This window comes from Symphodus melops (assembly GCF_947650265.1).
Source record: "Symphodus melops genome assembly, chromosome: 18".
In the NCBI taxonomy this organism is placed as follows: domain Eukaryota; kingdom Metazoa; phylum Chordata; class Actinopteri; order Labriformes; family Labridae; genus Symphodus; species Symphodus melops.
Genome location: NC_136708.1, coordinates 20,704,992 through 20,726,014, shown reverse-complemented (window position 1 = coordinate 20,726,014; position 21,023 = coordinate 20,704,992). Strand labels below are relative to the sequence as shown.

General features: G+C 44.5%; 2 protein-coding genes across 3 annotated transcripts in view; both read right to left on the bottom strand.

Annotated features, from left to right (window-relative positions):
* atp9b (ATPase phospholipid transporting 9B) overlaps positions 1-7,267 on the bottom strand; it is a 30,908-nt gene extending 23,641 nt beyond the window's left edge. Inside the window, exons 1-7 of one of the 2 annotated variants that reach the window (XM_079367503.1) lie at positions 7,151-7,236; positions 6,656-6,727; positions 4,484-4,657; positions 2,610-2,760; positions 1,325-1,438; positions 857-965; positions 44-102 (exon numbers count right to left, since the gene is read on the bottom strand). In XM_079367503.1, the coding sequence (XP_079223629.1) occupies positions 44-102; positions 857-965; positions 1,325-1,438; positions 2,610-2,760; positions 4,484-4,657; positions 6,656-6,663 (615 nt within the window). In that variant the 5' untranslated portion in view covers positions 6,664-6,727; positions 7,151-7,236. Of the gene's footprint in view, positions 1-43; positions 103-856; positions 966-1,324; positions 1,439-2,609; positions 2,761-4,483; positions 4,658-6,655; positions 6,728-7,150 lie in introns of both variants that reach the window. The other variant, XM_079367502.1, reaches the window with a different exon arrangement.
* Positions 7,268-8,231: 964 nt separating this feature from the next.
* Positions 8,232-18,595, bottom strand: sall3b (spalt-like transcription factor 3b). The gene is made up of 4 exons (XM_079368633.1): positions 17,317-18,595; positions 10,216-13,161; positions 9,791-10,134; positions 8,232-9,082 (listed from the first exon to the last, which is right to left on the bottom strand). The coding sequence occupies exons 1-4, from the start codon at positions 17,396-17,398 to the stop codon at positions 8,690-8,692; spliced, it is 3,765 nt and encodes a 1,254-aa protein (XP_079224759.1). The 5' UTR covers positions 17,399-18,595; the 3' UTR covers positions 8,232-8,689.
* Between the last annotated feature and the right edge of the window lie 2,428 nt (positions 18,596-21,023).

Below are 21,023 nucleotides of genomic sequence, written 5' to 3'. Positions count from 1 at the left end.
GAGGGGTGACGGAGCGACCCCTCCAGAAACAGCTCAGCGTTACCTTCTCCACGATGATCAGGTCCCCGACTTGTATGTCCGAACTCTTCACTTGGATTTTACCTGAGGGGGATAAACGCAGCTTTATGACACACGGACAGAAAACCTGCGCTCACGTCGCCCTTCAAATTTGAATGTTTAAGCACACGCTGCCGTGTTGTTTTTTCTTCTTCTCTAAAACCGAAGAAATAAAAGACAAGTATTGATTTCTGGCCCCTTGAAAACGACCCCGACTCTTAAAACCACAATCCACTCTGTGCTGTGGCTCGTCTCTCTCTCACCTCCTCACAGATTGATTACGTCCTGCCTGATCATGTAATCCCCTTCTGTTTTCAATCTGTGCCCACAAAGAGCCCGTCGTCTGCACCACCACTGTGAACCAGCACCAGGGTTAAACCTACATATCGTACTCGTCAAAATCTAACACGAGGGGAAAAAAAAAACTCCTTTTCAATATTCAAAAAGTTGCCAGCAGACTGGAGTCAGTATTTGCCGACCTGTGAATTTGAATAAACGACGAAGATCTCTCTTTTGGCCGGAGCAGCTTTTTGTTCGACAACTTTAAATTTGTGCACATTGATGTTTCTGATCATGCACGAGACACCTGGGACACTGACGAGCATGTAAAAGCAGAAAAAGCTGAATATGGGACCTTTGAAGCTTCTCTGAGAACCCTGATCATTGCAGGCATATCGACTGTATTGTGCAGAGGGAGTGATGAAGCTACGTCGGCAGTAATGTTAAAGATGGCAGACAGCGGGCCAATGGGGGGGGGGGGGGGTCGCTCTCTTTGACCTGGTTCAGGCTGGTCACTGACCTCGCACCGTCAGCTTGCTGTAGAGCTGAGAGTTCATCTCTTTGTCCCGTTGGTAGCGTCGCACTTCATCCACGGCCTCCCGCACCATGGTGACGGCCATGACGAAACCCTGTGTGACAGAAGAGGACGCAAACTCAGATCCCTCCAACCACGGCCATGCATGACACGTTTACTGTTGAATAGGAACTTCAACCTCATCTCTAAAACAGAGAAGTGTCCATAAGCTGCTGCCAAAGATCTGACTACTGAAATTACTCTTTTCTTTTTTTACAGCGACATGTTGAAGTTGTCGGTATAACAACGCCCCGAAACATCATGAACCAACCGCGACCATCTCAACTAGAAAAAAACACTTAAAATGAGAAACAAGAAAATATTTGTCACTCAACAATAGCTGCTTTTTTTTTGGTGCTCAGAATGACCGAAACCTGGATTAAAAAAAATAAAATAATCCCAACGTGGATTTACCAGCGGTGCCCAGTACGTGTACAAGTATCCGATCTTCAGTGACGGCACAAACTGGGAGCAGGCCACCACCAGGAAGTAGAGATTGAGGAAGAACTTGAACTGCTGGTAGAGAACCTGAGGGGAGAAAAGGATTCAGTGAGGTCACATGACGAGAGCCGAGCCGCCCCCGCCCGCAAAAGAAAAAAAAAGCTGGATGAAGAACTGGACGAGATGATGTTAAGACGCGCGCGTTAGTGCTGTTAAGTTGCCGCTCAGAAAGGCTCTCTTTCGGGCAGCCGTTTCCACGGTAACGAGGTTCTAACGCTGCTCTGAAGATCAAACGAAAACAGGCCAACTTTCCTCAATCACACGGCCCCTAAGTGCCACCTGTGACTTCCTGACGGCTCGCGGGCTAATGGAGCATCCGTCAGCGGCTTCAGCGCTCTCATTCATCTAAGGTCACATTTTGAATAATGTGTGCAATAATGAGAGCCTCGCGTCGAGTCACAGATTATCAGAGACAAAAGGATCAATGGCCGACGCTCTGCAGTTAATGAACCCGCTGACCTTTAGGGAAAAAAATCACACTGCTAAAGTCAATTTGTGTGTATTTAATAATTCAAAGTAAAGGGAGAAAACAGCCGTTTGGCTCGCCGTCCACGGGAATATCTACTTCTCTAATAGACAGTTGACATTTTATAGCCTGGGCCAAAGGCAGCCTGCTTAATCAAGGAACCTTCTGGCTTTTTTAATCCGTTAGTCTGATGGATCCCCTGCAGTTAGAAAGCCTTAACTTAAAGAAGGAGCAGTTAGCAGTGAGATCCAGCACACGCTACGTGTTTCAGCTGGAGGAATGTGGTGGTTATAAAAGTCACTCACAGCTGGAATCATCTCTCAAAATTACCACTTTTCTCTTTCTGCGTCGGGAAACGCATCCTCAAACGTTCTAGATAACTTCAGGAGGACTGGCCCTGAAGTCCGAAGACACAGAGTCCACAATGAGACAATTTGCTTTTATTTCAACTGTACGTGCAGTTCAACAGAATCACAACAGAATCATCAAAAGAGCGTCGGAGAACATCCTGCAGCTGATTCATTATGTGCACAGAAGCGGGCGTCGCTCGAGGTGAATTCTCCTGATAAAATCCTGCTGCCTTCAAAGAGCTCACTCCGACTTTCTGCAGAAAAAATGTGGCTGTTTGCCTTCACACACACACACACACACACACAGCTGTTTAAGAGTGTGTGAGCACGAGGACAACGTCCTGACTTAGACACATGGATAGCTGCGTGAACGCTCACCCACCCCGGGCACGAAGGTGAAGATGTTGTACTTCTGGTTCTTGATGGCGTTTTTGGGGTACTTCTCCTCACATTTCTCCGGACAGCCGAGCCACACCGTCCTGGCCTTCAGCTCCTTCTTCCTCCGACACGCGTGTGCCAGACAGTCGCAGCAGCTGACAGGAGGGAAGAGACGTAAAAACACACTTTAACATCACTTACACTCCGTTTCTCTGATTTAGAAACGTCACGGTGTGTAGAAGCAAAAATGTCCACTGCAAATATTGAAACGAGAGAGAGAGAGAGAGAGACAGAGAGAGAGAGACAGAGAGAGAGAGAGAGACAGAGAGAGAGAGAGAGACAGAGAGAGAGACAGAGAGAGAGAGACAGAGAGAGAGAGACAGAGAGAGAGAGAGAGACAGAGAGAGAGAGAGACAGAGAGAGAGAGAGAGACAGAGAGAGAGAGACAGAGAGAGAGAGAGAGACAGAGAGAGAGAGACAGAGAGAGAGAGACAGAGAGAGAGAGAGAGACAGAGAGAGAGAGACAGAGAGACAGAGAGAGAGAGAGAGAGACAGAGAGACAGAGAGAGAGAGAGAGAGAGAGAGAGACAGAGAGACAGAGAGAGAGAGAGAGACAGAGAGACAGAGAGAGACAGAGAGAGAGAGAGAGAGAGCTGTTTGTGAACACTTTCCTTTGTACAGCGTTTGATCACAGAGAGGAAGGAGGAGACGAGTCATAGATTAAAATATACTTTTTTTTTTTTTTTAGAAAGTATTTGACTTTCCATCAACCTGCTAATGACTACATTGGTGCTTATCAACCATATCTGATATCAAAAGCAAACAGAGGTTGTAGTGTGGGGACGAATCACGACGGGAGCAGCGTGACGGGACCTGAACTGGCACCTCAGGGAGGGGGGGACGCCATGGTGTATACCGTCATGCTGATCGACTTGGCTTTTCCACTTTTTAAGCAAGTTGGCAAAACACGAAGCTAAATAAATCAACTTTGGTGAAAGTCTTGTTTGTGTTGGCGCTCCGTGTCCTCGGTCCCCTGTGCACTCCCGGTCCACTTTCATAAGAGCGATTATTTAAGCAAATGAATGCTATTCAAATAATATGCCATTTGAACAGTCGGGGGATTATTCAGTGTGAATTATTTGTGTTTTATAATCCCACACTAAGCACACATAAAATTACTGGAAAGCATCAAACTGGTCAGCTGTGAAAAATCCGATTTGTTCATTAGTGGGGGGGAGAGGGGGGAAGGGGGGGGGGATCAATATGCAGCTTTAACTGGAGACGCACCACTAAAGACAAAACAGCACAGAAACCAGTCAATGAGATTCGTGCATCAATCAGTTGCTTTTTTTTATTTTATGGGGGTGGGGAGGGGGGGGGGGGTGCACAAACATTTGCTAATAAACGTTGCATTGTATTGTTCGTACGTAAACAGACAGCGGCGTCTTTTAGAGGGCGAAAAACCTGTCAAATTAATCATCAGCTGGATAAACCTCGTCGTTCTGTTCCACCTGAAAATCTTTTTGGGCTGATGGTGCGCATCGACCAAAAAAAAACAAAAAAACACATGCCCTTATCCTCTCTTTGCACTTCATGCACAGCTACCGGAGCGTTTGAAAGCCAAACTGATCATCACGGGCCGCACGCTTATACACGTTTACAGAACGACTAAACACCGACAACTTTCACAGCAGTTTAGTCGGGAACAGTAACTGAAATCCTCCGCTGCACGTCTGAAGGCTGTCACACTTTTTTAAAACCTTGATAGCACGCCTTTTAAAACGATACGGAGCAGCTGCACGAGACGAGGACACGGTTCGTCACACACAGGTCAGTTAAAGGAGAAGCCAGGCGGCGGCGGTGGTGGCGGCGTCGTACCTGCCACAGAGGACTTTCCAGCCGCCGCACAGGAACCAGCCGAGGCCTCGGTGCCGCTGGTTGACTCGCGCCCGGGGCAGCGTCTGGTAGTCGCTCTCCTCATTCTCGAAGCCCTCCTCCGACATCATCAGAGGCATCTCGTCCAAGTTAGAGGACTCATCTTCTACAGAGTATCTGTCAGGACAGAGGACAGTCACATACAGAGGAACCGGGACAGACGGAGTCCAGAGGGACGCTGTGCTTTGGATCAAAGGATCACGACAGTCTGCAGCCGTACAGGAAGAACGTACACACACACGCACACACACACACACACACACACACACACACACACGCACACGCACACGCACACGCGCACACGCACACACACACACACACACACGCACACACACTCTTCATAAGGTCAAAACTCCAGCCAGATGAACAAAACACACAGGTGTCAAATCCTTCTGCTGGAATGAAACTACATGACGCCACACCTGACAAACTGAAACTATTCAACTTCCTGTGAGCTCATTTTCAGGCTGCAGGGACAGACGAGGAGCTCACTGACACTTATTAGAGAGCTTATTAAAGATGACTTTACAGGATTTGATTAGATGCTCCTTATTCCAAATGTTAGCACTTCGAGGTTTACTTCAAATGGAAAGTGTGCTGTACATAAAATGTCTCATTTATTGTCCAGATCTTAAATGTCTATTTTGGTTAAGATTGAACAGCCCGAGTGCCGGGGTTCATGTCCGACCTGTGGCTACTTTCTCTCTCCGACTCTTTCCACTGATCTCTCTCTAAATAAAGTCACACAAATCCCAACAATAAACCTTTAACAAGAAATAGCTATAACGTGTTGTGTCAAACCAACTCCATCATGAAACACAGAGAATCACAGTCCAGGAATGTTCTATCACATCATTAACACTGTGCAGGATGACTCTTTAAAGCTGGTTGTGTGAGAGTCTGAGGAAGTGAAACCTGCAGGTGTGAAGATCTGCTGATGAATGTTTTCACAATGATTAAAAATAACACCTTGGTTTCATCTGCTGATCCTCAACAACAGGTGAGGTGGAATTAACTGAAGCACGCAGACGTGCAGAGTTTGTGCTGCAGTGAATATTTACTGATGATGAAGCTGGATGGAGTTTTGGATTCAGCTGCTTGCATAATAGATAATTCTAGAAAGATTTTAAACAGCCTGCATTTTAAAATCACAATTTTTAGGCTCGAAAAAAATCAAAAGTTAATTCATGAATCTCTGGAGCACAGGCAGCATGAGAGCTGAGACTTGTGCACATCACCGAGTGTCATCTAATGAACACACGCACACTGCTTCTCTGTGTTACGCTCCTCAAGAGAGGATGGGCGAGACATCCAGAGTCTCCTGTTACTGCCAGAGACTCCCTTCAGCTTCAGGACCGAAGAGGGACAACGGTTCCCTCGTATGGAGGAGGGCTTGACCTCCATCCTTTCAGCATGTTAGCAGAGATCCGAGTTGATGGCTTTAAAAAAAAAAAGTGTTTGGATTCAGGATATTTACAGGCATTGGTGATGGATGTAGTTTGAAACCAACAAGTCGTGCACCTTCATCCTCAGCAGCTCTGCTCGAGGATGCGCGAGAATCACCAGAGACTTTTCTCTGCTGTAGTTGTTCTTTGTTCACACACACACACACACTCACACACACACACACACACACACACACACACACACACAAATAGCTGCTGTGTTTGTTGCTCTGGAACTCCTCCGTCTGATTGCACAATAATAACTCAACTCTACAACCGAGCGGAGGAGGGTCGTGGGCTGGTTTGTTAAAGAAAAAGGTTCTCTGGCTTTAAAGCGCAGTGATTGGGTGCCAACAAATGTTTCCTGTTTCCAGTGGGAAAAAACAGCTTTATTGTTGCAGCTTTACCAGCTCCAGGGCCTGTTGCTGTTTAGCTTACACAACAGTGTGACCTACACAAGGAGGTCAGGGTCCAATTACCTGCAGTCACATGAATGGCATTATTGAGTTTAAGAAAAGTGCTCCCATTTTATATGTGAGCTTAAAAATCAGGACAATAAACCCCATCATAACCTGTGATGATCTGATGATGTCAGTCATGTATATAAGTGGCAGGTGACCAAGTACAACACATGCAGACAGAAACAACCTACTACTTGCTCTATAAGTACCTGGTCATGGGACTAGTTCACTTCCTGTCCATTCCTGAACGACAAGGCTTTAAAAGCTCATCCTCGTCCAGTCTGTAAAATGAACAAGCTTGTGAAGGATGGCTACAGCATGCAAAACACTTTTAAAAAGGTGTGTTGTTGTTGTTTACACAGATGATGGTGGAAGTTAAATGAAGGGAGCAGATCAAGGTGGGGGAGCAGATATGTGATTCTAATGCTTTTAGAGAAGCTACCGGTATACTGGATTAGATTAGTGAAGACAAATTACCCATGAGAAGGATTTCAAGTTGTATGAAACATGGTGTTATCAAGCCAAACACAAGTGAAGGGGAGAAGATGCGCTAATAGCAACAGAAGCTAACAGCTACACAGAGTCGCACACAGAAAACGAAGCTCAGGCAGCAAAACAAGGCAGGAATGTGTCATTATATCGGACAGGCGGCTGCCTCAGTAAGCGGCATCACATAAAGCCAAATAAAACCGCCCTCGTCCTACCTTGAAAGTCTGGCAGAGTTGTAATACGGGATCCTCTTCGAGTTCTTCCGCACCGGATTTAACGGGATGCTGTCAGCCATCTTGGCTGGGCAGTACACATTCTGACGTCACCTAAAAAAAAACGGTCGGCATTTGTGCTGCGTTCACTTGCTGGAAAAAAAGTCTTGTAAATGTGAGACTTATGACCAAAAACAATACTTTGACGCTTTGGACTGAATGGGACAAATTATATTCGATAGCTTCCATCATATTTACGGATAGTGTCTCTTACACTTACACTAAAGCTAAGCCCTCTGGATAACAACCTGTTTTGAAAACAAAGTAATTTGCTTTTAAACTCGGCGGCGGAAGGTTTCTGATTTGACTTCACAAAATGAAGTTTACGATTTCCATGGGTCCCTGAAGGCAGCACAATTAACATAAAGTTCTCGCTGTCTCGTCACTGTTTGGGAAATTTGCTTGTTGTCTAATTTTTAACGAAATTAAACAGTGAAACTCTGATGAAAATGCATTTTGTAAATGTATGTTGAATCGCACATGGTGTCGATATGCACAGATTGGACAACTACAAATTGGCCCCACACAAATGAAAACAGATTTAAAACAGATATTCCCTGATAATTACCAGGGTGTGATGTTAAAAGTAAAAAAAGTTAATTGTGTTAATCTACTCTGATATAGTTCTGTAAATGTACAAGGGTCTTTTTTTTTAACAAAAGAAATCTCATCGTAATTTCTTTTAATATTTAATCATGTTACTCATTGAGACTATTCAATATGGAAAATGTTTTCCGAAGCTGTTTAAGCAGTGTGCTGTAAATTAATGTCACCTACCCCTTAAGCAGCAGTTTCCTGCATGAAAGATAAATAAAATAGATAATCAATATTTTATTCTCACAGTGTAGTGTGCTCACAGAAGCTTTCAACTTTACATACAGCAGACAATTGCACATCTCTTGTTAAAAAATGTGCACGCTCCATTATCTCCTGTGGCGCTGTTTTCATTTAAAACATATTTTTTCACACATTTGGAAAGCTATGATCAGTGTTTCAACAGAGAGGTAATGAATTAAAACATATACAGAGATTGTTCTAGGTTTTATTCGGTCCATCTCTTGTTTAAGAAGACAATTTCTCAACATAACATGACAACATGGCAACTCATAGTTGTGGGTATTTATGAGCCTAGTTTGTGCTTTGCACCAGCAGCATTGGGCAGCTGTCCAGGGGAGATAGCAGACTCTTTGCATTATTGATTCGAACATATGTTCCCTTCTTCAGAGCAACCATACGTCTAAGCACCGTAGGAATCTTCAGGTACAAGTTAAACATTTAATGTATAGATTTAAAAAAAAAAAAACACTCACAAATGATGGCGAAGTAAAACAACAAAATGTGTATACCCTTCTATTCTCTGTCAATAGATAAAAAGGTCTTTTTAAGTCTCTATATAATACATAAGAACAAACAAGGCGTTTTACAAATACTTTAACGTCCATCATAGATTGCATAAGTAACACGTCACCGTCCAGCTTCTGTTCAATTGATTCCAATGTCTTTGCTGTTGTCAATCAGCATAGAAAAATGTCTATTATTCCCCAGGTCCATGCCTGTCTTGGTTCGACTGGTAATGGGACTTCCCGCGGTGCTCATCCGGTCCATGCCTGCGGTGAGAGGGTGAAGCTGAGAGATGCCTCTGTTCTGTATCACTGAGATCTCGTTGTTTTTCGAAGCCAGGCTATTGGCGATGGCTGTCGCATAACGGTTCCAAAATCCAGGGTCGACGTTCATGGCTCGGGCTGCCAGGTCCTTCTGAAACATTTCTCCAAACTTCATCGCCTCTCCCCCCAGCAGGGCCATGGGGTTCTCCACCGACAGCCGCCGGCCTCTCCTGGCTGGTGCGTTGTTCCACATGTGAGTTCCCATATGAACCTGGAAATTGAAAATACAATTTTAGATTCAATGGACGCCTTTTTTTTTTTTCAAAACTACCAAGCACATGATGGTTCCAGCTTCACAAACACAAAGATGAGCTTTTCTAAGTCTTGTGTGAAACTTAACTGAGAGAAAAAAAAAGTTGTGGGCCTGTTTCCTGTTTCCTGTTGGAAAGGGCTTTAGGAGTTAGATTTCTTTAATGTTTTATGACATTATTACACAGGAACTTGATTAATAAAAAAAATAATTGGTATGACTAATCAATGACAAAATAGCTGAAACTAACAAAAGCTGTGATTAAAAGCAGACTTGCAAAGAAAAAGTCCAAAGGGAATCCCCTCTCTCTCTTTGAGCTTTTTTTTTTGGTTTGTTCGGGTGAAGATAAAATACCTTTACAATGAATCATAGGACCCAAGTGCTGCTAAAATAATAACAGGAAATGATGAAATGGTGGTGGATCTTATGAGGAAGGATTAAAAATAGGAGCAATTATGAACACATCCGGGCTTAAGTGAATTTGTTTTCTTATGAGATGAATAAGCTGCTCTGTAAGGTTTTAGTTTTTAGGACTGATTCATAGGACAAACTTGCTTTAATTTCTGGTTGTTGTTTTTTTTTGTGAATGTGCTTTATTACTCTACAAGCGTTGGGAGGCGCCAGCAAATCTTAAATCCAGCGATCACAGCAGAGTGAAACTTCATCTACCTTCAGATTGCCTTTGGTGGTGAACGCTCTCCCGCAGATGGAGCACACAAACGGTTTCTCTCCGGTGTGTGTGCGCTCGTGGATCTGCAGGGCGCTGGCCGACGAGAAGTTCTTCCCGCAGGCATTGCAGTTGTGCTGCTTTGGCGTTCGTCGAGGATGAACGGGGCCGAGCAGGGAGGTCATTCCTGGGCTGCCGATTGGTGCGTAAGTCGGAGGGATGTGGACGCTGAATAGCGGGTGCTGCATTTCGGACGACGCGTTTGGTTGACTATGACCGTTGAGCTCGGTTTTTATCATGCCTGATAGTGGGCTGGTTACCAAGCCGGGGATGCTTTGACCTGCAGCTGAAAAAGAAAGTCCATATTAGACGATTGTTTAAAGAAAGCAACAATATTTTATTTGAAAACTCAAAAATGCCAACCGACCTCTTTCTCGGCTCAGCTGGAATGACATGCAATAAGGAGTCTCCTCTTTCACACTCAGCTCACCGGCCTCTATGCCTCGCAGCTCTTGGGCCGCTGCAGCTCCTGATGCAGAGGTAGGAGACTCAGACTGCTCTCTCTTCACTGAGGCAGCCAGAGCCTCTTGGTATTCTGGCCTGTTCTTGCTCTCAGCGGGGGATTTAGTGGTCGAGCCTTCTGAGTTGTTTTCAGTCAGAGATGCAGAAGCACGGGGTGAACAGGAGGACTCCGACCCATTTGGGCTTTTTGTCCTGGAATGGCCCATCCGTTTCTCAGATGAATTAACACTGCTGTCATCACCGAAACCATTCGTTAGAGATTTTACACCAAAAGAGTTGGTACAGTTTACGGTGCAGTCAATCATCCTCATTTGATTCTCAAGAGCAGCGATGCTCGAGATGATCGCGGAAGACTTTGTCGGAGAAGTCCAATCAGCGATCGAGGGTTTCGACGGGTTCAAACCTTCCTCCATGGTTTCTACCTCGTCGTCTTCTTCCTCATTGACTTCCTCCATTGAAATATCATCAGTGAGCTCGTTGCTATTGCTGCTTAGACTGTCAAAGTTTCTCTCGCTAATGGAGAATTCGCTGTCCGTGTCCTGCAGCCTGTCCACGAGGGAAGAGTCGGGAATGTGCCCCACCATGTGCATGCGGATGTGCTGCTGAAGGACAACAGCATTGGTGAACTTCTTCTGGCAGATAGGGCAGGAATGTTGCACCTGAACCGGAGGGTTCTCTCTGTGAACACCAATGTGAGCTTTCAAGTTGCCTTTGGTGGTGAAAGCCCTGCCGCAAACTTTGCACTTGAAGGGCCTTTCCCCGGTGTGAATACGGTAGTGCATCTTCAGCGCGCTCTGGCAGCTGAGGACACGGTGACACAGGACGCACTGGTTGGGGTCTGTGATCTTCTTGTCAATGTTCTCCACCAGCTGCTGAAGCTTTGAGGTTTCAGACGCTTGCATAGAGTCCAGCAGGGTTGGGATTTTCATTTCGTCTGAGTGGATCGAGGTGGGCGGAGAGTTCGAGAGAGGGGATGCTGAGGTGACAGGTTCGGGTGTGGTGGCCACAGCTGAGATCGTAGTGCTGATTGCGTCTGTTGCTTGGTTGCCCCTTGGTCTCAGGGAGCAGGTTTGGGGCAAGTGGACCCCCTCTGATTTTAAAATATTGGATGCTTCTGTCTCACGGTTCGAGCTCGCAGACTCTGAAACGGGAGAAAAATGAGCCTCACTGCCTCTGTGGTTAGGCGACAAAGATAGACATTCAAAAGGAGACGGCTGGAAGGGAGATTTAACGGATGGAGTTACACTTACAGGGTCATTTGAGCCTCCAGTACTCGTAATAGTGGAGGATAGTGGAAGACCCATAGAGACTGGTAAAGTTGCTACAACAGGTTTGCTATCAAGCCACGAGGAGCCAGGTTTTTCTGGAGGGATGGTCATACCGTAGGGAATCCCAGTAGTTGTTGGCACATTGTCTAGATATTCTGGCACCGGGTAGGGGTTCATCTGGACGTGAGGATACTTCTCTTTGTGTCTCTGGAAGTGTACCTTTAAGTTCCCTTTTGTGGAGAAGCGATTGCCGCAGATGTTGCATTTGAAGGGCCGCTCTCCTGTATGGGAGCGCAGGTGGATCTGCAGAGCACTGTCGCTGCCAAACACTTTGGCACAGAATCGGCATTTATGCTTGAAGAAAGGCTCTTCTGGGCTGGGCTTCGTTTCGAAAAAGGACACGTTTGGCAGTTTCCCTTTCCTGTGCTTCATCAAGGCTGCAAGAGGGTCAAGTGCGTTAGCTGTGGCGGCGATGCTCGCCAAGGGATTGGGGAAGATGACGCTGCTGGAAGGGCTCTGAGGTAGAAATGGCAGGCTGGAGGATGAGCTGAGGAGGCTGCTCGGCCCCGTCGGGAGGGGGCTGGAGGAGCTTAGTGTCTGAGTCCCACTAATGCTGCTGGTGTGTGAGCCTGTGTAAGGAGGGAGTAATGTGGAGATGCTGCTGCTGGGGAGAGTCGGGGTGGAATTCTCTGAGGAGGCTGAGGTGCATGTTACATCTCTGAAGGAGGATTGTCCAGATACAGTTTGCGGTTGGAGACTTTGTGACTTTTCAAGGCCAGAGGACATAGAAACAGCAGCCTGTCCATTGGAGGATGAGGGCATTGTACCTGACAGAGGCAGAATGGGAGGAGGGATGATGCCTTGAGAAGAAAAAGGATTACATGCCAGAGCCAGAGACCTGGACACTGGGTTTAACGCCGCCTGCGTTGGTTGCCTGTTCATGACGGCGACCTGGCTGCAGATCTGCTCGATGAGCTGCAGCTGGTGGACCTGTTGTTGCTGCAGAGCCAGCAGGTGCTCCAGGATCACCGGGATGGCAGCTGAGGCCGCCTTCCCTCCAGTACCACAACTGTTGATCCCCTGTGAGAACTGGGCAACAGCCACCCTCGTGCTGTGGAGAATCTCTAGAGTCACGTTGGTACTCGGCATGCCGTAGCTGCCAGCAGTCGACATCTGGGGGGAAATAGACTCGGCTGAATCGAGAGGCTGGGGGCTTGAGGGCACGTTGTATTCGTCCTGTGGGCAAAGCTCATGCTCCATGGATTCATCCCGATCAATGCCTTCTTCTAAATTATCCAGACTGTCGTTGTCATTCGCCATCGTCTCCCCCAACTCAAAGCCGGCATCTGTGGACTCTGCTGCAGACGAGTCGATGGACGCCACACTGGGAGCCGGAGAGGGTCGGACAGGCGATGCCTCTGGAACTGGACTACTGTTACTGTCTTTTACGATCAACACCAAGGAGTCCTCAGCACAGAGCTTCTGGTGTTTACTCAGTTCAGTCCAAGTGAAGAACTCAGCACAGCAGTTGTCACAGATGTGTGTTTCCTCACTGCTGCCTCCATCGGTGCCCTCCATGAGGTCTGAAAGCACCAAAAAGAGACTTAGAACGAATAAATACTGTTCAGATATTTCATGAGGAAGACATGTCCTTTTTTTTTTTTTTTTTTTAACTGTAGTTAATCTAAACACACAGCACAGAGTCCATTAATCTGACCACAGTTTGTTGAAAAGCATTCTTTAAACCCTGTGAGCTTTAAATACCCAACAAGTTGAAATGTAAAGTGCAAAATTAAGCAGAATTAATTAATTTTTTTTAAAGAAAAATGCAAAAAAATAAATTCATAAATTGGTGTTAAATTAAACCTCTTAGATTTATTTGACTACATACATGTATTAAACACAGACAGGGTTTGGATAGCATGTCATTTCTACCCTGCTAAAAGTGGAAACTAAAAAGAAGTCCAAATTTAAAGTTCAATAATGACCCGTTATTGTTCTTTATTTACATCTAATGTAACGTAGCTACAGAGGCCACGTGTGCAAGTCGAGTGTCATTTATTTATATTTTGTGTCATGAAATCATCATCAGAACAGTGTAAAGACAAAAGGCTTCAAACTCACAGCTCGTTTTCATTTACACTATTTTCACAACAAAATCAATAAAGTTCAATGAAGTTATCTGACCTCTCCATCGTGCATTCATACAGATAATCAAACTCAGTACAGAAAATATTGATCTTTTTGTTTCGTTCAATCGCACACTTCAGTTAATATGCATCATCTTTAACACTGCTGATACACGCTGTATCGTTGAAGTCCAACCGGACCGATGTGTGAATATTTACCAGACAATTAAAAACGTTCGGTGCTCCAAGCAGCCGGACAAACGTTGTTGATTTATTTCTTTAATCACTCTTCGACTGCTAATTGTAAATTCTTGTTTGCAGAGTAACACAACTGAGATTCTGCATCAGCAACATAAAGCAGCCAATGATGTGAACAGGACCAACTTCTGAGGGAGGAATTCAGTCGGATTCTGAGAGGTCCCAAAAATATTAAAACATGAGAACACGATCTTTTCATATTAAAAAAAAAAAAACTTTTTATTTTGTCATTGGAATGAAAATCTGTAACTTTGCACCCTTCTGTGTTTAAATCATAATTAAAAATATAAAGAATAAATAATATCAGTGAACAACAAGACATGGATAACACATTTTTCAATGGAGGCCCTACTTTAAAACAACAGAAGAAGAAGAAAACATCCTGCTGTGACTAACATGGCTGTCATGTCCTAACCTTTTTGGCCTTTGTCTGTTCGTGGTTTCTGTAAAGATCTCCCAACAACACGTGGAATAAATTCTAATTTCATCATTTGGATGTTTAAGATCTTCTCCCATCTCTGTTTCCCTTTCTTCTCTTTCACTGAATTCGTCACATGTCCTGAAAGAATAAAGGAAAACTACTCTTTAGATTCAGCATTGCATCTGTTCAGGCTTTGCCCCATTAGGAAACAGCCAGCGATACCAGATGGAAAAAAAAGTGGGGGAAATCAATAGTAAATTAAACAAACGCTTGGGCTTCCCTGCTGCAATTTCAAAGGAACGGTGAAAAGGAGATTTAAAAAAAACAGCCGTTAATAATGAGGTTAAGATGAGAAAATTATATTTTCAAGGAAGCAATAATTTATGCTTTTCATTTTGTCGTTTACTTATTGACATGTATTTATGGAAAATTGTACTTGTGTGTGTGTGTGTGTGTGTGTGTGTGTGTGTGTCCTACATAAGTGCTGCACGTTTGATCTTAAACAGTAAATGGGGATAGAAACACAACGCAGACGTGTGTGTGTGTGTGTGTGTGTGTTGAAATAACGTGTGTGTTCATGTTCTCCCTCACATCCACTGTGTGTGTGTGTAAACATGCTTTGTGTGTTTCTGTGTGTGCTCCAATCCTGGCTGAAAGAAGAAGTCAAAGTGCGCTCAGGCTGAGACGTCCGTGTATTTATAATCCCATCAGCAACTCAAGCACCGACGAACACACAAAGTGAAATCTCTGAGTTTAGAAGTTACACGTTTTTTTGTTTTTTTTTGAAGGCCTCACAAGATTGGAGTTAAGATGATGTAAAAATGAGAGATGATGATTTTCAGTTTGTTTCAGTTTTAGAGATGAAGTGTGTGTCCACAGTGGAGAGAGGGAAATCTCTTTAAAAGTCAAACTGGTCAGTAAATAATCCGAGTGGCTGGCTCACATGGTGGGTGGTCTGAACATCACCAGGGCGATTCAGCAAACACAAGCGCAAAAAAAAAGACAAAAAAAACTTCTACTGTTAAAGCTCAGGAGTTTGTCTGCACGTTTTCAACGACAACTTCCAGCAAAAACAAACCACAAGATCAGCTTTGATATGAGGCTGTGGATGGATTTCCAAATACAATAAATCTGACAGGAATTTATTTTAAAATGTCAGAGCGACTTCACCCTCGGTGTTGGGAGCAGAAAACAGATTTACGATTGTGTCTTTCTGTGTAGTTTGGCGTTAGAGACGAGAAAAGACAAAAAAAAAAAAAAGCAAAGAGACCCTCAGCACGCTGCCATTGCCTCTTTGACTCTCCGCGTGACCTCCGGCTGCAGAGGTCAGCGCTTCAGATGCACTAATTGTATTATGATCCCGTCGTGGAGCACTTGCCCCTCGCAGGATGAGCCTGACAAAGGTTAAGTCAGCAGGCTCAATGTGGTGTGGAGGAGCCCCCCACACCCCCCTCCCACCCCAAGCCCGGCTGCAAGGCTGAGGGAGGGCCTGTTCCACACTCGACACCTCCACACAACCACAACACAAATAATAACAAAGAGAAAAAGACGCAAAAATGACAAGTTGACCAAGAAATGTAGAAAACTTAGAAATGGAAAACGAGCGGCGCTGATTCAAGATCATTCGTGAAACTGAAACAGATTTATAAAAGGCCTCTTGCTGGTCGTCGTGGTGACGTAAATGATAAACAAATGAAAAACTGATACTAATAAATAAACACATAACACCAATGTAATTCAAATCTTACTGCCTGTTTGAGTTTTAGGTTTTAAACCAATGTTCTCAGTTCTGCACTGAATTTCGAGCGCACCACGTCCCATTTCAAACGTCGTCCATTTTAAAATCCAGAATTTTATTTAAAAAGTCAAAGTTCAGATATTTGTCCGGATGTGATTCCATGCTGAGCGGTTTGCTGTGATTCAAAGATTCAAAACAATCAGTTTTTCATGCACTTGATGAAGGGGAAAATGAGATATATGAAATATAATTAATGTATAATATTAGAATATATAAAACAGGTTGAAGAAGAGAGATACAGTCACAAATAATGAACACAAGGCGGTTAAATAATTCTAATAATTCACAGACTAAAAGTAAACATGCTAAGATTAAGAAGTAAAGGATGTTGAGAGCTAATAATCTAAAGTTTGTATAATAATTTAATTATTTATAAAAGCATTTGTTCTGAGGTTGATAATAAAACTGTATAAACTTTAAGTGCACGTGCGTGACATCACGTTTATCTCCCCACAGCTCGTTCATGTCAGGCCAGCTTTTCATCTCAGACTGTTTCCTCTACATCTCCATTTCTTTGATCATTATCATTTAAATGTTCATTTTGAAGTTGACAAGAAGGCCTCGAGTCCAAACAGAATCCTCTCCAACCAGACCTGCAGATCCCTCAGAAACACTGATCTCTGTTTGAGAGCTGATTCAGTCCAGTCGCTCATGAAAGGCCCGTTCTCCATTTCTGCGTCTTAAACTCTTACAAATGAATGAAATTAAATATTTTTAAAAAACTGTTTTGGTTTGAGTCCCCACATGCTCTGTAAGTTGATATTGTTTGCTGCTTTATGCTCGATCCTGTGTCCATAATGACTTTATTAAATAATACAAATCAGGATCAGATTTTTGATGAAATAAAAAAAAACGTTCAACACGAATTTAAATTACATTTCGTTCTTGTACTTTAAAGATTTAATTACTGATTAAACCAACATTTGGTTGAACACATTTAAACTACAATAATTAAAAAAATAAAAAAATAAACAACAATGACACTAACTCTTTACTTTGCCGAGTTAATGATTTTTAAACTTGTACCTGGTCATATTCAGCTCAGACCTACACGCTTTAAATTAAACTTATTATTATTCTGTTTGTTTTCTTCCTGCAGGTAAAGTGGCTGAAAAGCCTGCGGGACACCTACCGCTCGCGCAGAAGAGTCCGCTCCGCGTCGCCTCCTCCTCTGACTCGAGGTGCTTGGGTTGGGCTTGCTTGCGGCGGGACATGTTGCTCTCTGTGTGCGACTCGCTGCTGCCTTCCGCCGACTCATCTACGAGCAGCGACTGGGACCCTTCAGAGGCGGAGGACTCCGTGAAATAAGCGAAGCGAGGCTGCCGTCGATGCCCGTGTGCAGATTGCGCATGTCAGTGTGATTGTGATGGAAGGAAAGGAGAATGCTTTTACGACTCTTGCTGCCCTTCGCTGGGTGATTGGCTGCGCTCCAGCCAGCTCACGCTAGATATGGAAATGAGGGATGGGGGTTTGATAATAATTAGTTCACTTCACTTCCTGTCCGGTGCGACTTTTACGCACAACTGCGAACAGCTCCATCCTGGTTGAGTCCGAACAGAACCCCCTCTGTGTTAATGTCTCAGGGATAAAACTTTCTCTCCACAGGCTGCATCTCGAAGTTGGTTAAGATCTAAATTTCTGGCTCCTTTTTTTTTTTTTTTTTGGCTGAATTTCTTGTAATCTAAATTCGCGGGCTGAGGATAGAAGGATGTCCACAGCTTGAATTTGTCGATGAAAGGAGCTGTTATCTGTCCACAGTTGGGCAGGCTAAAATGCGTAAAGTCCAGCGTCCATGGGTTTAAAAAAATATATACTATCGTTGCGTAAAAGACGAAAGATCTTTCAGACAGAGTGCGTAAAAACAAACTGTGCGCGCGTAACTTTCGCTCCGGTCACGGATAGATCCGAGCTCACACTCCTGGCTTGTCGGAAGTGAGAGTCCCTGGCCGGACCGAGGCACCGGCGCTCTCCTTGTTGCCTCCGCCTCCAGTCCATCATTAGATGCCTCTTCAGCCGCCTGCGATAGGCTACTGCCAGGATACCACCGGAGGTGTTGGAGCGCCTGCTTCATTTGTTACGACCTCCCACAAATTTGGCGCCATTGTGGACTGAAAATGTCTCTATGCTGGGAAAGAAATCTTTTGAGTCCTTTATGGGATGTTCAGAGACCTTTATAGCTTCAAACCACCTGGATTTAGTTTGTAAACTGCTGCAGTTCATGGAGAACATGGAGTTAAAATAAAACGTCTTTATTGTAAGTTTAGTGTTTGGTTAGTTAATTGTTTTGATCAAACTCTTAACTACAGATCATCAGGTCAGATCTCTACATTGTGAGGTTTGCAGCAGTTTGGACGTGGCTCTGTGATCCTCTTCTTCCTCCCTCTGTAGCTATTTCATCCACAGATACTCGACTAAAGCTGTAATCCCCTCTCGCCAGGCTTTGTCCCAAAACTTGTAATTATGTGGTATTAAAAGATGCAGCTGGGGGAGGACAGAATCAGCTGTTGATAATTGCAAGTACTACACAACAGCCTGGTATTGATCGGCATGTCTCCTATTCCCCTGCTATGGAGAGATAAGGAGGCCCCGCTCCTGCTGGAATATAATTTCTTCTGACCTATCAGGTTGCTACAGACTTATGATGAATAGCCAGAGCGGCCTTATCTGGAAACTCGACCCTCCCTGATTCGATATTGATTCTTTGTAAGCAGCGTGGGCAACACAGAATCAAACCAGCAGCCACTTGACCATGATCTCCTCCAGATTCCAACTGGGCCGACATGAAGGCAGAGTCGCAGGCTGCACTTCAGCCTGAAGCGGCTCTTCACTCTGCTCATCTGTTCGAGGAACAAATGAATCATGTTTGTTTAGGTTTGATAAGCTGAGCTCTGAACTCACGTCCAAACGAGGTACATTAGAAATGACTCCTTAGTAACTTTAAGAAGTGATCAAGCAGGAGCTGAATACGCTGAATGGAAGCTCGCCAAATATTTATGAAATAAAAAGACTGAAGAAAATGATAATTAGACATTCAAATATAAAGGAAAAGTGTTTCTTTTGACAGAAATAATAGAGACCCCCCCTGATCACTGAGGACCCCCCCCTCACCCTGATGACAGAGGACCCCCCTCACCCTGATCACAGAGGACCCCCCTCACCCTCATCACTGAGGACCCCCCCTCACCCTGATGACAGAGGACCCCCCCTCACCCTGATGACAGAGGACCCCCCCTCACCCTGATCACAGAGGACCCCCCCCCTCACCCTGATGACAGAGGACCCCCCCCCTCACCCTGATCACTGAGGGCCCCCCTCACCCTCATCACTGAGGACCCCCCTCACCCTGAGGATCCCCCTCACCCTGATCACTGAGGGCCCCCCCCCCTTTTCACTGAGGACGCCCCCCTCACCCTGATCACAGAGGACCCCCCTCACCCTGATCACTGAGCCCCCCCCCCCCCCCCTGATCACAGAGGACCCCCCTCACCCTGGGCACTGAGGACCCCCCTCACCCTGATCACAGAGGACCCCCCTCAGGACCCTGCTTGAAGACAAATACTGTCACCTTCAATAAATGATAAATTGGTGTTAGGAAGGATTCATCCATGAAGTGATGGAAACATTTGAAAAGTCATTTTTTTAAAGCAAAGACAGCAGCTCAAGAACACTTTAAAAGTCAAACATAGAACAATAAAGCATTTACTGTTAATTATGAGCCGCTGCATATGAAGCCTAACTCTGTTCGTGCAGGATGAAGATCACTGCGTGTGATCAGCTGCAGACGGAAACGTAAAGCTCTGCGCTCTGCTGAAGACCTGCAGACTCCTCCTGTGCATTCACACCGAACTGTGAACCGTGTCAGAGAAACACTTGATCGCACAGGAGGGATTTTAGTGAAATATGTGCACGGCATGGAAGTCTGAGCCTTGTTTTTTAAAGAAGCGACCACATGTGGACGAGCAGAGAGAAGGCACAGAGCGAGTTTTATTACTTACATGATTTTATTTATTGTACTGAAACAGCATGCATGTTTAACCAACACATGCTGAGACATAAACATAAACAGCATCTTTTTATTTCCCTCCTGTACAAACCACGTGGATGTTTTCTGAACTGCAGGCCCAGTAATGGGAGTTTTGTTTTTCAATGCTTTTCAGAATGACTTCCAACCTTGGGAGAAAAAACAAACAGCTATTTGTCAGTTTAATATACTGTATAGGTCGTTCTCCACATTTGAATGAAAGACAGATCGATGATGTCATTCCTCCTCCTGTGTCATTTTATTTTGAAGGCACCTTGAGCTGACCTCTTCCTTTTCATTTTTCAAGCCTCTGAGCTGAAGCTGATGTTGTGTCACAGGTAAGTATGTCAACACAACATCCCATAATAAACATGCAGTAAATAACTAAAGGGAGAAATATAGTCATCGAGACATTAGATTCAACAGTCCTGAATAAAACAACTCAGATGGAGTCCATTTAAACTGCGTCTCTAAAAGACGTAAAAACCAGATGAAACGTACACAGAGGCAGACGTTTCTATTCAAACTCTGAGCGCTGCTACGGAAGCCCAAGATGGACATATGTACACCCATTTTATCTACTTTATTTCCCTCGTGATAATAGTAGTTTTTTTTTTTTTTTACGACATCTCGACTTACTTTTCTTGTTTTCTCGTAGCAGTAGTTTCATTTTTTTAAAATCTAGTAAACATTATGTTAAAGGACGTGTTGACACATCCAACTATCGTATGAAGTCGGAGCGTTGGACATTAAGCGTTGTCACTGAAAAGAAAAAAATGAGATAAAAATCACACTTCGGTTTCTCTGAACCTCGAAAC